Genomic DNA, 15,529 nt, shown 5'->3' on the forward strand with positions numbered 1-15,529 from the left:
GCTGGTTTGCACCTCCCAGGGTTTCCTGCTCAGTCCTGTGCTTGCAGAGGAGGTGGCCGAAGCATTACATTAATATCCTCGTATCCTGCGGTCCTCGGGGCTAATTGCATGTTCCCTTGCCAGGACTCTAACTGCTGCTAGGACCTGAGGTGGGATCGATGAGTTCTATTTCTGGCAGTGGCTAATTAAATCCTCTGAGGATTACAGGTCAATCAGAGTGTTCATTGCTACTAGGTTTCCAGGAGCACTGGTCCCATCTACCTGTCCCACTGCTTCAGGAAAAGCAGTCCAAACTGGCTTTTGGATTGAGGGTAGCTGTTTGTACTTCTGCTCCTTGAAATCATATTGATATCTGAATGCTGTAATATAAATATCAGGAAACAGTGGTGTTTCTGCACATTGTACAGATTTGCCATTGCTATACATTCGTTTCCTTTCCACATCCAAACAGTTCCTCACTTACTGCAATGTTTTTGTCTCTTGGATTCTTCTGCGTTGTTTCCACATATCCTTCTGTTACATATTGCACGTTGGGCTTCTGATTGACAACTGAAAGATAAACACACATTTATTACTGAATTTGTAAAGGAGGGGGATACCTGCATAGTTTAAATATTTTGTGTTTAAAAATATTTGAAAAAGAAGGGAAGTTTTGAAAATATTTTGACGATAATTACGAGCCACTTTCTCTTTTAATGCAGTTTAGGTGCTGCAATAAACTCATGTTGAAAGATGCCGGCAAAGTTCCCCCATTTTTGCCACGTGGGCTTATTCACCTGCCGAAAGCTGCCTTTGTTTAGGCAAAAGTCCAAGTGTGGAGCAGAAATACCCCAGCTGAGGAGGCTGACAGACCTGTCTCCATCTGTAGGCACTGGCTGAGGACAGGACCGATGAAGCACCAATGTTTTGTTGGTGGTGAAATCAGGTAAGAGCCATTCAGGACAGTTTAACAATAGTAGCGTTCCTGGTACATACCACGCATATTGTTTTTAATAGTGTTTCAGTAGATTATATTTAGAAACTAGATAAATCCATTGTGATTATCCAGTCTAACCTATCAAATAAAAAGCAATGATTTTCATTTTGTACGGTTCTGCATCACTCTTGCTGAAAGTATAAATCTGTGGTGGACCTCTGGGTATGAAAGGGTTGGGTTTAGAATATTCAGGTTTAAAACATGCAATTTGCAAATATCTCTGTATAGTAAGATTGACTGCAATCTGCTCTGGCTGCGGTCAGTAGCAATGCTCTAACAGGAGTTAGTTTATGTTGGGTAAAGCTTTTTACCGTGCCCATTCGTCTCGTGGCCTGGACTGTCTTCATTAGATTTGGATTTATAACTCTCCAGCGTCTGCTCTGAAACATCATTTTCTGTGCAGAAAACAAATGAAATTAATATGATGAGATTTTTCCATGACTCTTCCTCACTCTCTGTCTTGAGCATAAAAATCCTGAGAGACTAGTCATAAAATGGGGGTTCAGTCATCCTGACCATCTAAGAGGTATGCTTAAGACAACAATTTCATTGGCTTTTGTGGCACATCGTGTCAGTTGAAGCGTGGCCTGAGGCCGTCAGTTTACAGGGACTCTTCAATAGATGTTTGCAAGAAGTCACAATCACTGTCTATGGGAGAAGAACATTTAATCGGTGGCTGGAGGAGCCGTGTCTTGTCTGTGTTTAACGGGCCCATTAGCTCTCCGGCCCCTCTGAATAAAGCAATGTCAGCAGTTGCTTGGACAGGGCCATCACCCACCTCTCTTCCACACTCCATGAGCTTTTTTCAGCTTCCTCATAAAAAGCAGGACAATGATGAGCAGCACGAAAATCAGAGCAGCCACCAAGATCGGCAGCAAGAGATTATTCTCCTTCTTTTGGATGCCTTCAGATTTCAGATCTTGCTCTGTAAAAGAGGCAGGTGTATGTTTGTGTTGTTAAATACCTTCCTGTGAATCTCTGGTAATTAAGACAAGAACGCTATATCTTGGACCAAGCCAGACGAACATGGTGGGAGAGCAGAAGTCACCTTATTGGACTTAATTTTAGGATGTGAGGTCAAATTTTTTCTTCTTGTGTGAACAAGAACAACTGATTGAAATCAGTGGACTCGTGCTCTGGCACAACAAACAGTAAAATTTAGCTTTTTTCTAGATGATAAAAATGGTTGTGTTTCTGTGGTCTCTCCCCAAGATTGCAAGCCAGCGTTAGCCTAGTGCACTGACAAAAGGTTTGGAGGTGGATATGTGGTCAGAGAGAACCAGCTTGGTGTAAGAAAGCTCATTGCATGTTTGGAAGCTGTCATTAGAGAGTTCGTACCGAAGGTGATGATGGAAACCGCAGTTACATTTTCACTTGGTAGTGAGGCTTCTGTCCTGGAAAGTTCCTCTTCTGTGACATTGCCATTGAATGCTGTTTCAGTCCCTGGAGGAATGGAAAGAAGAACAGTATTTCTCTGAAGGGCAAAGGGATGTTTAAGAAATACATATTTTCCCAGCAGCTTTGAAGTCCAGGGCACCTGGTACTGCAGCAGAAAGGGACTTCTGGAGCCCTTGAATTAAAGCTCTGTGCTCACTTCCTTAACGCTGTGTTTCGTTTTAATCTGAAGACCACCTAAGCTTTATGAACAGAAAATCCTCAGAGTCTCTTACACATTGTTGAACTCAATGGTTCCCATTTACAGCCAAATTAAAACAAAGCTGAGCTTTGCCTCTTTGGTCATTTTGGGGCTCTCCCTGTCCATCGGTTTGCTTTGCTTGCTTGCAAAACCAGGAATGAGCATGTATCCTTTTCCTTAAAGCAGGTATTTTTTCTGGTATTCCTATCCCTGACCACTCTTTCACTGTCTTCACAGCTCACAGCATTGCTGTCACCCAGTGTGAGAATCCCTGTCCTTTGCCACCGCCACCCACGTCTGATGACGCAGGGTCGTACCGTTGGGGACACGGTAACTCGACGAACCAGCCAGTTCTTCCTTTTCTGCAGCAGCTGGCGTTGGTTCGGACCCTGTGGAAACAGAGGTGAGCTCTGACTTTCTTAACACACGCAGACAATGTATCTTTGTATAATTAACATTGATTTGTAAGACTAAAATGATAATGTGTTCTGTGTCTACCAAAACGTTACGTTCATAAGAGATTTTCTTCCCTATCAGATATGTCAGCACACCTAGTGAAAGTCCTGTTAAAAGTCAAGCTTTCAATGTATGTTTATCAACTTCTGTACAAATTGTTTATTGACATCTGTATGAATTGTTTATCAGGATGTAGCCATTCCGTGACATTTGTAATCACCGATGTAGCACTTTTAAACAAATATAAACAAAGAGTTCATGTATATCTAAACCAGCCAATTGATTTTTCACTGCAGGGCCTGTCACACTAAGCAGGCACATCTGCCCACCTTGGTGGGTTTTGGCCAATAAATTTGGGCAGTGGAGCTCTTAATTCTTCTGCTGGAAACAACTCCTCAGTTCAAGAACCACAACCTGCAGCCTGCAATATGCACAGATAACTGTTATTGCACAGTGCCACCTAGTGCAACCGTCCAGAGAAATCCCAGCCTGGCCTCCCACCGTGCTGCGATAGTGGTCTGGCTGCTGCAGCTAACGCTGATGTTCTTCTGCATCTGGCGAGAGAGACTTTGCTTTCATGGCCGTAAAACCGAGGGCTCCCCGCACAAGCAAGGAATGCTGTGTTTTATGTTACGCGCTTGTTTGTAATGTGGAATGTAACGCTGTTGTCGGTAGCATTTCTGTCCTGGTTTGGTAAATTTATGTAACTAAGACCAAACTTACAAGTAGATGTGACATCTGTTTGGAGGTTTTGCTGGGTTGGTGTTGATGCTGAGCTGGTAACTACTGGAGCCTCTGGTACTGCAGAAGGGACGGTTGGTTGTTCGGATCCTAAAAGAGCCCCCCAGACACAAGACAAAAATCAGAAGACACGCTTTGCCATTGAACTCATCCTTGAAAAATGAAACCTGCCCTGTATGCTCCATGCCCCGGACTGTTTGGGTGCTCCATCTGATCAGTGGTTAGACTTACAGTCCTACCCTCCCACCTTCAGCTTCCCTGTCGTCTGAATATATTTAACTCTATGAAATGAGGGAAAAAATGAAAGTGAAACCCTTACCAGTATGCTGTGGGTAGCTTGGAGCGGAGGCTGTGCTGCTGTTCAGGTCTGACATTGCTGCGGTCACTGGGGAAAAAACCAAAGTAGTTCTGAAGGCTGTGCAAAATGTCCCTCAGTGCTGATGGCAACTGGTGATAGATGCTGTGTTTATCTGACCTATGCGTTAATTAAAAAGAGGCCAAGCAGTTAATGCTTACCTGTAGATTGCTCGTTCTCAGAGACACGTGTGTCCACCTCTAGCGCAGCGGGTGCAGGATTTGTTTTTGTCACTGAAAAAACCCAACAACAGTACAACTTTCAGAGCGCTTCATAAGCATTTGTTGAATCAAGCAATCTAAGAATGAACCAAGTAAGAGTAATTAGATCCATTTATTCATCCTAAAGATGAATAAATAGGCAGAAGGCAAACTCTATTCTGAGAATTATTAGGTAAGCAGCTTCAGTGTTAATTTACAATATTTACACCCTGCTAGCTTTCCAGGTGGATGTATCTGATACACAGAAGACATGGGAAGCTCACAGCTTGTTGAGAACATAAACTTTGAGTTACCTTTAAAGCTTTAGGACAAACATCACCTGAATTCTAGCAGCAGCACTGGGGAACTGACGTGCCTGGGCTGCTGTGACTTAATGAATTTTAAGGTAGTTAAGAAGCAGGAAAAAGCCCCAAAATCTTAGTTTGGAGTAGTTCTTTTGCCCCAGGTAGCCCTCTCATTTAAAAATAGATTCCACACATGGGGCAGTAGACTATGGGCTTCAGCTTTGCATATGCATCTGCATAACTTTCACCACTTCAGAGTGGTAAAATGGGATAGGCTCTGGTGAAGGAGCCAGCGGTACCCGTCCTAGGGAGGTCCTCAAACCGGAAAGACACCATCCGCTTCTCTTCTCTTAATGCTTGGTGGCGAATGATGCAGCTGGCTGTTGAATTGGGCCCATAGGCGAGGACTGTCAGCGTGCTGGTTGTGGTCCATTTCTTCCCATCAGCTTCTAACTTGTGCTTAGTGTCACCTATACACCCATTGGAAGAAAACATTTAAGTGCTTTCTAGTCAAGAGCAATTTAATGAAAAACCTTCCAGGCGCGATCTGCATTACTTTGCTGTGCTAAAGCAGCACCTGATTACTGTGCACAAGTGGTTCATTGTGTAAATGGATTACCTGGGAGCCCAAAGGCAGCAAGGTCATGTTTTCTTCCTTGGCAGTTGTTTAAGCGCAGACCTCGCTGCACCTCCTGCGCTCAACCCAAAGCCTCTGCACGGTTTCATGACTCCCATGGGGAAATTCCCCTGCAGCGCCCTGTAGGACCGCGGCAAAATGTCCAAACACCCACTGGCACTTTTGGTCTTTACTGAACGGAATAAATTGCTTTGCTGTGTGCCAGAGCCACGCAGGGCCCGCAGCGGGGAGCCTCGGGGCAAGGACCTGCCCTTTCGCAGCACAACCGAGATCTAAAAAAGTTCTGATTCTTCTATGTGATGTCCAAGGGCATTGAATTTGTGTCTTAGTAGCTGTGGATTTGTCACCCCAAAGGTAAAAAGATGTTGTTAAATTTGTATTGATGTGCAATTATTTACGTTCGCAATAAATAAACATTGGTACAAGTCTATTAAATCCTGTACAAGTCCTCCATCATGCCTACAGTGCAGGTTTGACTCTTCCCCTTTTGCAGCCGGGGGAAGTTAAATGCAAAGATTAATTGCCTTGCCGTAATGAATTAGAGCACGCCATGTAACTTGTCTGATGTAGCTCCTAGTCCTCTAGGTAATACTAACTGCTACTCATTTGTACGATATGGAAAAATAAAGATGTATTTCATGTGACACAAAGAGACGCGTTTGAATAGCTCTGGTGGAGAGGGAGCTTTTTCCAGATGTTTACCTTAAACACCCACAGCGGCACAATAATTTCTACTGTCTGTTTGTAATGTAGAGGTTCTCTGCAAACAAACTGATGCTTTCTCTTGATCTGTTACCCTTGGTAACACCATTATTTCTTAAATGAAAGAAAATTCTTGTTTCCAAATTAGCCTTTACAGATAACTTGCTGTATCACATAGACCAGTATTGCTTAACCCTCTTTTCTATTCCCAGCAGGGTCATGTAAGAGCTCAAAAGGATTTCAAAGTGTTTTTGCTAGGAAGGAAATAATCTTTGTCAGCAACAGCTCAGTAATTACAGCTGGTTCGCCCCTGCTGAGCCCTGGTGGGACTGAGGTGCTGCCAGTAATTAAGACGTATTAGCTATTTTATAATTAGTATAAATATTTGCAGTAAGTGATTAAAGCTGAGAATGGAAGGGGGAGAAAGGAGTGTTGCTCAAAGAGAGTCACCTGCAAAAAAAAAAAAAAAAAAAAAAGGCAAGGCACATGCAGAAAGTTTGAGAAACACTGAATGAGAACAGTTATTTTTTCCTTTCAAACATATTGTGTCTGCCACAAGCAGGCCGCATAGTGAAATCGGCACCTCTTCATGCAAATATTCCTTCCTCTGAAAACCAGCCACAGATGAGACCAACCACCCAGCCCCAGCACAGGCCTGGGGTGCTTGATTGCATTCCCAGTGCCCGTGGGGCGTGAGGGGGCAGGTTAGGCAGTTCCCACTGCTATGGCTTGCTCTAATGCCTGACTGGGTTAGTGCTGCAAAGGCAAGGAGGAGATAAAGGTAAGTATAGGTTTTTGTTAAAATAAGTGGAGAAACGCATGGTTGGGTTTATGTCTTGTGGGAGGTGTTAGTGTTTGAGTTGTGTTGTGTGATGTTACAAGTAATGTACTTTATCAGGCCAGAACTGAGGTTGTTTCAAGTTTAAGGAAACCCCTGTTTTTAGAAGAACACTAGGAAAAATGTATATAAAAACTTAGAGGTGATGTATTGCTTCCCTGAGCTCTTCATAACTTCACAGCTAGTATTCCCCCAAGCCCTTACAGTCAGACGCAGCCCAGCTCTTCCCAAAGACATGCAGGATTTTAGAACCTGCTTTTCCAAGACCTATGCACTGCTCCAGAGCACCTTTCCCCCTGCAATCACAGATAGCTCTCTGCCCTGGCTTTCATGTGGCTCACTTAACCAGCTATGCTACTTCCCCTGAGTGCAATTCCTTTAAGCATAGGGCTTTATGTGGTTGCATTAATGCCTGTGCACCTGGCAGCCTGGATTTCTTTCTTTGGTCTTGATTTCTAGCTATATTCAGGCTAGCATGCTTCTCTGTTGTTTTCTAGAGCTCTTAGTTAAAAAAGGCATCGGCGGGGGGGGATTACAGGCTAAGCTTTGAATGCTTGATGATACAAAATACAAATAAGAGCTTGTTAATACATGAAAGAAATACATTTGCATCTATGGGTATTTTCTTCACACTTTGATACGGACGTGCTTTTCCTCTCCACTGTGCTATAGTTACAGCTAATAAGGTGGTTATTATTAGAACAAGGCCTTCAAAGCAGCTATTTATATAGTACACAAGTTAAACTGAGCTACGTGATGGCTCTGTTCCTCCTCCCGTGTGTCCACCCAGATGTGTGCAGAGCTCTCACTGGGGAGAGCCTCAGAGGGCGGCGTGGGCTGTGTTTCCTGAGCTCTCTTCTTGCTTCTGCTCGTGAGCTGCCTGGCTCTGAACAGATTTATGAGAGCAAAAGGCTGCTGGTCTGTGTGTGAGCTGCTCAGCAAAGCTGGGGAAAATCTGTCTCCTGGTCACAACATGGAAATAGTTATCATGGATTTGTTAACTGACTTTATACTTGGGCTTTGAAAATTGTGCCTCCGGAGTTTTGGTTTCATTTTATATCAGTGGAATTTCACTCCAGACTCTCACAGGATTTTGGTGCCAAGTGCTGCTGTTCTGCACTGAATGTAAGCACAGCAGATGAGCCCTCTCCCTTGCACAAACACTGGAATTTAGTGCTGACTTTTCTCCAAACCAGCACCATGGGGACCAAATTGTACTAAATGAGTGGAGGATGAGTGGTAGTCCCAGCTGGTGTGTTGCAGAAGGTGTTTCACCCTCCAGTATTTTTAAACATGCCCAAGGCTGTTAAGAAGAAATTGTTAGTAATCAGTCCCTGGTTCTTTAACACTTACCAGGGAGCTCTATCCCATTGTCCAACAGCCAGGTAATCCGGGGCTGTGGTTTACATCCTTGGGTATAGCAAGACAGTGTAACGCTTCTTTCTGTGTCTTGGGATACATCCAGTACTGGATTAGAAGGAGCAGCTGCAGCAAGAAGATTTAGAATCAGTTATAGTACATCTTTCTACTTGGCTTTATGAATGGCTGCATACATAGCATTATTTGGGGGGACTGATTTAAGACCAGGATTATCTTGTGTTAAGTACCGTACAATTGCATGCAAAAATGCAGGTCTGGAGTTGAGGAGCTGGCTTTGTTGTTCTGCTCCTCTGGAGCAAAGCAGGTGAAGGAACTTACCTAATACCTTAACAGTCTTGTTCTCGCTTTTGAATGGGATGCCGTAGTAGAAGCATTTATATACGCCTTCATCGTGCACCGTTACGTTAGACAGTTGGATGGATAATTCATCCTTTGAATAATGGGTAAGTTTGTACCTCTGATCTCTTAAAGCTGTAAGGAAAATAAAACCCAGCATGCTATGCGTGATGGTACATAAGAGGAAGACAGATAATCAAAGCAGTAATGAATGAGGATCGTTTTCTGTATTGCTTTTTTAAATACATCAACATTTGACGTAAGGGAGCAGTTCTAGCACAAAGCATTTCTAGCCAGTGCTGCGCTAGTACCGAGGCAGCAGTGAACAGCCGAAAGGGATGTGTGCTGCTGGCAGGGAAAAAAGTCATGGGTTTTCTCACTTTTATTTTCAGAGGGTCTTGTTCCTGTGTTACCAGGTATTATAGCAATTTGGGTTCTTTAAGTGTCTAGATGGATAAATCTAAGTAAACATTGGGGTGTGAGGACATGATACATGGTCAGAAAAGTAATATGACCTTTGAATATAGAGTATAGGTGCATGAACTGAGGACCTTTCCCTTCCTCATTCCCCAAGCCTTTATTTGGCCTTGAAAAAATCACTTCCCTCTTTGGGTGTATTTTGTGATATATAAAGGAACACTATGGTCAGCACACACCTCTTTATTAACTGCTTATTAATTGGCTGTTTCGCTTCTCCTATCCTTGCCTAATTACCTTGATTTTAATGGGACCATCTCCTAGGATATCTGTACTCTGCTGTACAGTCCCCTTTCTCTCTCTCGACTTTCTAGTCTTTGCTTCATTCTTCCTGCTGGTTGACCCATGGGAGTCCTCAGGGTCAGGCCAGCAAGTCACATGGACTTTTCCCACAATCACAGCACAGAAAGTGTAACTTTCTGCTCTTAAATTGAACTGAAACTGGGGTTGTGTATCAGTCATTAGGGAGAAAAAGACCTCCATAACTGTCTTTTTAATTTTTTAGCTAAGGTCTTGTAAAAATACAGAGTTGGGAGAAAATCACAGCAGTACTATAATTTATGGTGATTAAATATTAAAGGATTTTGAAATCACCGTGACGTAAGACTTGTAGCTAGCTTGTCATATTTTTAGCTACAATGAGACTGGAGGGAACTGATTCACGAAGTGGTTTATTGGAGAAGCAATGTGACAGAGATTCACAGTGGTGATTCAGAATAAAAAATGAAAATGTCCGTGCGTAACGGTTTCTTGGTTTCTCTCTAAATGAGGACTGTTTTCTTCTGTGTTGTAAAAGGAAAAAAATTCAGTGTGTCTGACTTACCAAGGATCCAAAGGCTTTGCAAACTCTAGTCCTTGTGGGTGTTATATCATGCGTCTTACTGAAGAATAATTGTGGGATGTTGAAACTATGGGCTGAATTCTCAGGTGATTTAGTTCACTCAGGTTAGAGTCTGCTCCTATAGATACCAGTGGATACGTTCTTTCCCTAACCTTATTAAATTGCTGTGTCAACTCAGCAAAACTTTAAGCATCAAAAGGGCTAGAGCCATTAAAAGATGGAGACGTGGTAGAGAACTCGTATAAATGAAGGGATTCTTGCTACTCATCTACCTCTACAGTGTAAAATACTGAGAACATACATATATGTCAAAAATAGAGATAACTGATAGAGAGGGGAATTCCTCCTAGGTCTTGCCGTCCTTGGGTGCGATTGGACTAATAGACTGCAACAGGAGAGAGGGACCCCTGCCATAGCCTGCTGTGGTTTTTGGAGGCTCGGATGTCAAAGCAGCACAGAGCAGGTTGCAATAGTTCTGTTTCCCATATTGATTAGCTGTCGGTGGCTCAGCACTGAGGTATTTTGGATCCCATTTGAATCTAATGGTTCATATGCATTGTACTGAACTCGGGATCCTGGAGTCCACAGGAAACAGTTCCTAATATATACATGTGTGAGTCATTTAAAATTGCTAATGAACACTCATCCCACTTGCTCTTGTAACGGAGTAAATAGGAGCAACAGTTACTCACAACATTTTCCATTTAGAAATACTGGCAATACTTGCGGGAAATATTAGTAGGCTGGTTTGATGCAAGTGGCAAGACCTGGTGGCTGCGGTTCCTGTGCAGTTTCAATGGGAGTTGGGTACCCAGTGTCATCTGGATAAACTGCAGTCTTTATTATCATTAAAGCCTAAAGGCTTTAACGAGCAGGGATGCTGACTAGGCACTGTACAAATGGAGAAGACTAAGGCAGTCCTCATCTTGCAGAGCTGTCGAATTTGGACCAACAAGAGGAGAGATAAGGACCAGAGAGGCATGAGGTGTCGAGAGTGGAAGAGAACACAATAAGTGTAACTTTGGCTTTGTCAGCACATATTAGAAATCACTGCTTGTTTTCTAAAAGTTTTCTCATGATGCACTACATCGAATTCCCTGATAAGCAGAAGAGTACCCAGGGCTTTCAGGCATGTGCGCTCCTGTCTCTCTTGTAAGCCAAGAGTGGGTTCTTGTGCTAATCTCTTGGTGCTGGTGGTAACTACAGTTCACTGCTAAAAGCTCTAGTGCCAGACCACTCTTGTGGGGGTTTCCATTTCATCAGCTTCCTGCCAGAAAGGGGCTGAATGTGAAACCATCTCGAGTGGTTGGGTAGCAGGTGAGTCAGACTGGCCACGGGTCGGAGCCGGGAAAGCCCACTTCTGAGTGACCCTCCAGCCCCACGTGGAAAGTACTGTATTCAGTTTGCACACTTACCCTGCTGGCTGTTCAGAAAAATTGCAAACCCGTGAGGGTTTAACCACTGCCGGGCAGAACGGTCGTCGCTGCTGAGGGTGCAGCGGAGATTTAGGTCCTCTCCTTCCTTTAGAGTTATGGTTTCACTGCCAGCTCCTGGAAAATCCCCTGCCAGACATGAGGGGAAAAAACAAGTATTAAAATGTGACATGAAGTAAAGCGACAATGTTTTGCACAGACAAATATGTCAACTTTCTTTTTTCAAGGGTGTAAAGGTTTTTCTACATTAGGAAACTTGCCAGTGTGATTTTTGCTGATATAAATAGATCACAGTCGTTAGATAGGTCACACAGTCACTAGGTAAGACTTGTACCAAAGGTTTGTGATCTTCACCTGCCAGCACAACCAGCTTTAGTTCTGGGATGTTACTCCACACAAGCCATTGAAGAATTGATAGCAGACCCTTTTAATGCACGTTCTCCCTGTATGTTAACACAAACATTAATTTTCATTATTCCGTGTTCCATTCTGGAGCTGTTGAACCTGAGCAGTGAATGATCAGCACCTCTTAAAAATGAGGCTTTTTGATTCAGAAAGTGTAATGCTGCAGCTGCTTTGAACTGGCTTGAAACTTCTTTCCCAGGCAGGATCCGCAAACCCGGCCCTGCACTGGTTACTAAAATGAAATTTCATTCTCTCTCCTCCCAGTTCATTTTACAGATGGGCAGTAAAGTATGGTTTTCTCTCCAGACATTCTAAGATATATAATATACTTTGTGAAAATATTTGATGACCTGGAATGAATTGCCTTCTCCAGAAAAAAGCATGCCCTGGAGAAATTACTAAGAGCAGTGCCTGGGTCAGAGTTAAGTAAATAGGCAGTAAGAGGGTTTTATTCTTCATTCCTGTTTTGTGTATTTTGATTTTATTTTCCAGGTAGCTGTTTGCTGCAAGTTCCTGCTGCATACATGAGCACTGCGGTTTGGGGAAATGAATCTTTCTGGGCTTCAGGAAAGCTTTTCATTTTCTTAAAAACATTTTAAAATATACCAGAAATGAAGCTATCGTGGGGCATTCTTGCTGGACCTGATCTTTTATCACTAAAATCAGAGGAAGGACTTGTCTCCCTGTAAGACAGTAGTTTCCCATGGGGGGGATCCCATGCCTCACCCTTGAGTTGAGCACACATGGCATTTCCTGGGCCAGAGGTGGCACGGAAAAATGGTCCATGAGTAGCCTGGGGCTTCACAAATAGCAAATACACCATGGACCTTTTCTCTTCCTTCACTAACTAATCTTTGAACCCTATAAGCCTATAGAAGAGAATTCCTTGTAATATCTCAGTATTTTTACTTCTGAATTTGTAAGTATAATGTATGCTGCTTTAGCTAAGGAGAAACTGTGCAATACAGATCTGCTGTCTGTCCTTGCTTGGTGCCAGGAGACACCACAGGCTGGCTTCAACTGAATCGCTGGACACCGGTGAAGCCCTGTTGAAATTAGAGTGGCCATAACTGATTTACCATCACATATGGCACATCAGCGCCTTTGGCTTATATTTCCTCTTGATTCCACCTCCATTTCCTAGGGTTAGTGTCTCCGCTGGTTTCTCAGGGCTTGTGCCACATGGGGCTCATTTGCAGCGGAGCAGTAGAAGAGGAAAACTTCCTTGCGTGGGTTCCACTTGTGAAGACCTGTGTCAGGAGGTGTACGTTGTTAAGGTAGCACAGAGGGCCTTGTCTGTGGTTTTCCACAGGGCCCTTCTGCATTTTTTCGTAGTGACGGTTTCCTGTCCCTAACAGCAGTGTGGGGTCTTTCAAGTTGCACCTTTTGAGGTGAGAGCAGCAAGACTGAACAAGAAAAGGTGGGGGTGTTGCTTGCTTTTCTGAAACAGAAAAAACCAGCCCCCAGAACACAGCATATATGTAATTTCCATGAGAGACCACGGCTTCATTCAGACCATGACTCACAGGTCAAATTTCCGTCCTTGTGTAGGGGGCAGTTTGACGTGGCTGTGGCCTTCAAGCCACTGTAGCCCACCACAGTGCAGTCACTGGGGCGTGGGAGATGCTCCCATGCCAGCTCCAGAGGACAGTGGTTCTTGTACCCTGTGGATCCCAGGTGCCCCAGCTACCTGGAAAAATTAGTCTGGCATCAAATACAGTGATATATCCCCCTTCTTGGCAAGAAAGGACAACAATTTCTTGCTAGAAATTGCAGGATGCAGCTGAGCAGAATGGTTCATGCCTCTGGTTGCTGTTATTTCAGCCATCAGAAAATGCACAGAGAACTTGGTGCGGTGACGTGCACTCAATGCGTCATTTCAGATTTATCTTTAAAACTGTAGCCTATAGAGACATCCTGTTTAATGAGTTCTTTTTGATGTGTGGCTGCCAACCTGTGAGTGGGAGTCTGAATTAATTCTGATGGCCAAGAGCAGTTAGCGGTCAGCAGGTACAAATTCATCGTGCAGGAGTCTGTGGCAATATTGGGGGAAGAGGAGTTGTACGCTCGGAGTGGAAGCTGCCGATTTGGAGCAAGTTTAAAGGGCACTGCAAGTGCTAGTTCAGCTAGAATATAACTGACAGCTCCTTAAGGCCTGGCTTCTGTTAAACACAATCGGCGGTAATAAAATATCCTAAGCGTACGGTATTACAGAATGTTTTGTTGCTGTTTAGACACTGAGATTTGATCTGTTCTCTGTTAACAATACCTTTGCGTGTGAGAGTTTTAGCAAAGTGTCAGCAATGGCACTGCTACGGTTTCTGCTCCAGCATTTGTTAAGAAGGGAGAGGGACTGTTGCTTCGGCCAGCACCAGGCTCGTGCGTGCGTTCCTCCTGCAAGGGTCAGGAGTGAAGCCTGCAAGAACCCTGAGCTGTAGATAGCCATCCTGCTGCTTTCCTTACTTAAATCTTTCCCTATTTGACATGGTCAGATATGAATCTCTCATACTCTCCTGTGTATGAAAGAAGATTAGCAAAGTAGGCATAAGCTACATCCTCTAGTAGGAGTAAGGAGATTGAGCATTTAAAGTGCTTTTCCTTTTTGAAGTACTTTGCAAGTGATTTCCAAATTATTCTGACTTCTTATATTAGCCTCTTTTTACACAATACATGAACAAATGCATACACAGATATCCAAGGCATGGAAAGTACGCAGTGGTCCACTGTCCAAATTTAAGGGAGAATCTTTCGATTTCCCAATGCTTTGCCATCTCAAGCACGCCGCCAGCTGCTAGGAGGTGCATTGGTCTCCTCCATACGGGGTTTAGGAGTCAGCTGGAATTCAGCACCAGCATGCTTTGGAAATTGGGTGACAATACGGCATTGTCAACAAGAAAACAACAACAGCAAAGCTGCCTTGCGCATGGTGTGCTGAAACTCTGGAAATCGAGTTCTCCAAGCTGGACTGCTCGCAAAGGGGAGATCGTGTGAGACAACGCGTATCGCTTACCTTGCATCAGGAACAGAGTCACGACGTGTAGCACCCGGGTGAAAGTCATCTTGCTGTGTGGGCGCTGGCGGTCTGTGCTGGCTTCCTCTCTCTGCCGGGGCTGCTGTGCAGCCAGTCCCTTTTCAGCACAGGGGGAGCGGATTTACCATGACTTCATCACTGCTGGGGTCTCTGCCTCCTTTCCTTCTCTCTGGTGTTCCGCTCTCTTCTCCCCCCGTCTCACGTTTCCTATGTGTTGGTGACTGCTGAGAAATCGGTGACCTCACAGGTCCCTAAAATGAAACTGGTGGGTGGCAGGACTGGGGGCAATTTGCCTTGCACCCCTTCCAGCTCCGTCTTGCTCAGCATCCGTGTGGGGGAGAGATGTACACGGGGGGAAGCAGGTAAAGGTTAAGAGAAACGTGGGCCTGGGGTAACCCCACCGGGAACCCCTGCTGCAGTGATCCTACAGGTGCACTGTCTGCAGGATTTAATTCCCCAGGATGGGGAGGCACTCGGGAAGGCAGAGCGTATTTGGTGGACACCGCTGTAGTGCAGTAATTGGCAAGGTTGCTTAAATCCCTGGAAAAACAGTCTTGCATCACTCTGCATCTTGTACTGCCGCATGCACGGGAGGTTTGCATTGCTCTGCGTGCAGGGATCCTGGCAAAACAAATTTAACGAGAGAAAGGTAATTCACTGCGTGCGGTTTGTGGCTCTCCAGGGAATGAAGGGTATTGGTGAGGTGGTTGTGAAAGGTTCACTGAGCACTGAAGCAGGGGGTGGAGGGATGACTATGTCAAGGAGGTCCCAGAGGACTGG

General features: G+C 44.3%; 1 protein-coding gene across 1 annotated transcript; it reads right to left on the reverse strand.

Annotated features, from left to right (window-relative positions):
- Positions 1-418: 418 nt before the first annotated feature.
- CRTAM (cytotoxic and regulatory T cell molecule) lies at positions 419-14,777 on the reverse strand. Its single transcript, XM_072884849.1, has 12 exons — positions 14,729-14,777; positions 11,296-11,442; positions 8,545-8,697; positions 8,200-8,331; positions 4,969-5,139; positions 4,326-4,397; positions 4,129-4,194; positions 2,930-3,001; positions 2,315-2,419; positions 1,755-1,901; positions 1,288-1,371; positions 419-549 (listed from the first exon to the last, which is right to left on the reverse strand). Exons 1-12 carry the CDS (start codon positions 14,775-14,777, stop codon positions 419-421), a joined length of 1,329 nt encoding a protein of 442 aa, XP_072740950.1.
- Positions 14,778-15,529: the final 752 nt, after the last annotated feature.

This window comes from Ciconia boyciana, chromosome 20 (assembly GCF_034638445.1).
Source record: "Ciconia boyciana chromosome 20, ASM3463844v1, whole genome shotgun sequence".
NCBI classification, from domain to species: domain Eukaryota; kingdom Metazoa; phylum Chordata; class Aves; order Ciconiiformes; family Ciconiidae; genus Ciconia; species Ciconia boyciana.

Bases quoted from the DNA above. Each gene is read 5' to 3' on its own strand.
- CRTAM (XM_072884849.1), bottom strand. From the start codon at position 14,777: ATGACTTTCACCCGGGTGCTACACGTCGTGACTCTGTTCCTGATGCAA. The intron at 8,698-11,295 runs GTAAGTGTGCAA...TTTTCCTTACAG, and splicing joins TTTTCTGAACAGCCAGCAGG to CTTTAAGAGATCAGAGGTAC. The intron at 1,902-2,314 runs GTACGAACTCTC...CCTCTTTTACAG, and splicing joins GGTTTCCATCATCACCTTCG to AGCAAGATCTGAAATCTGAA.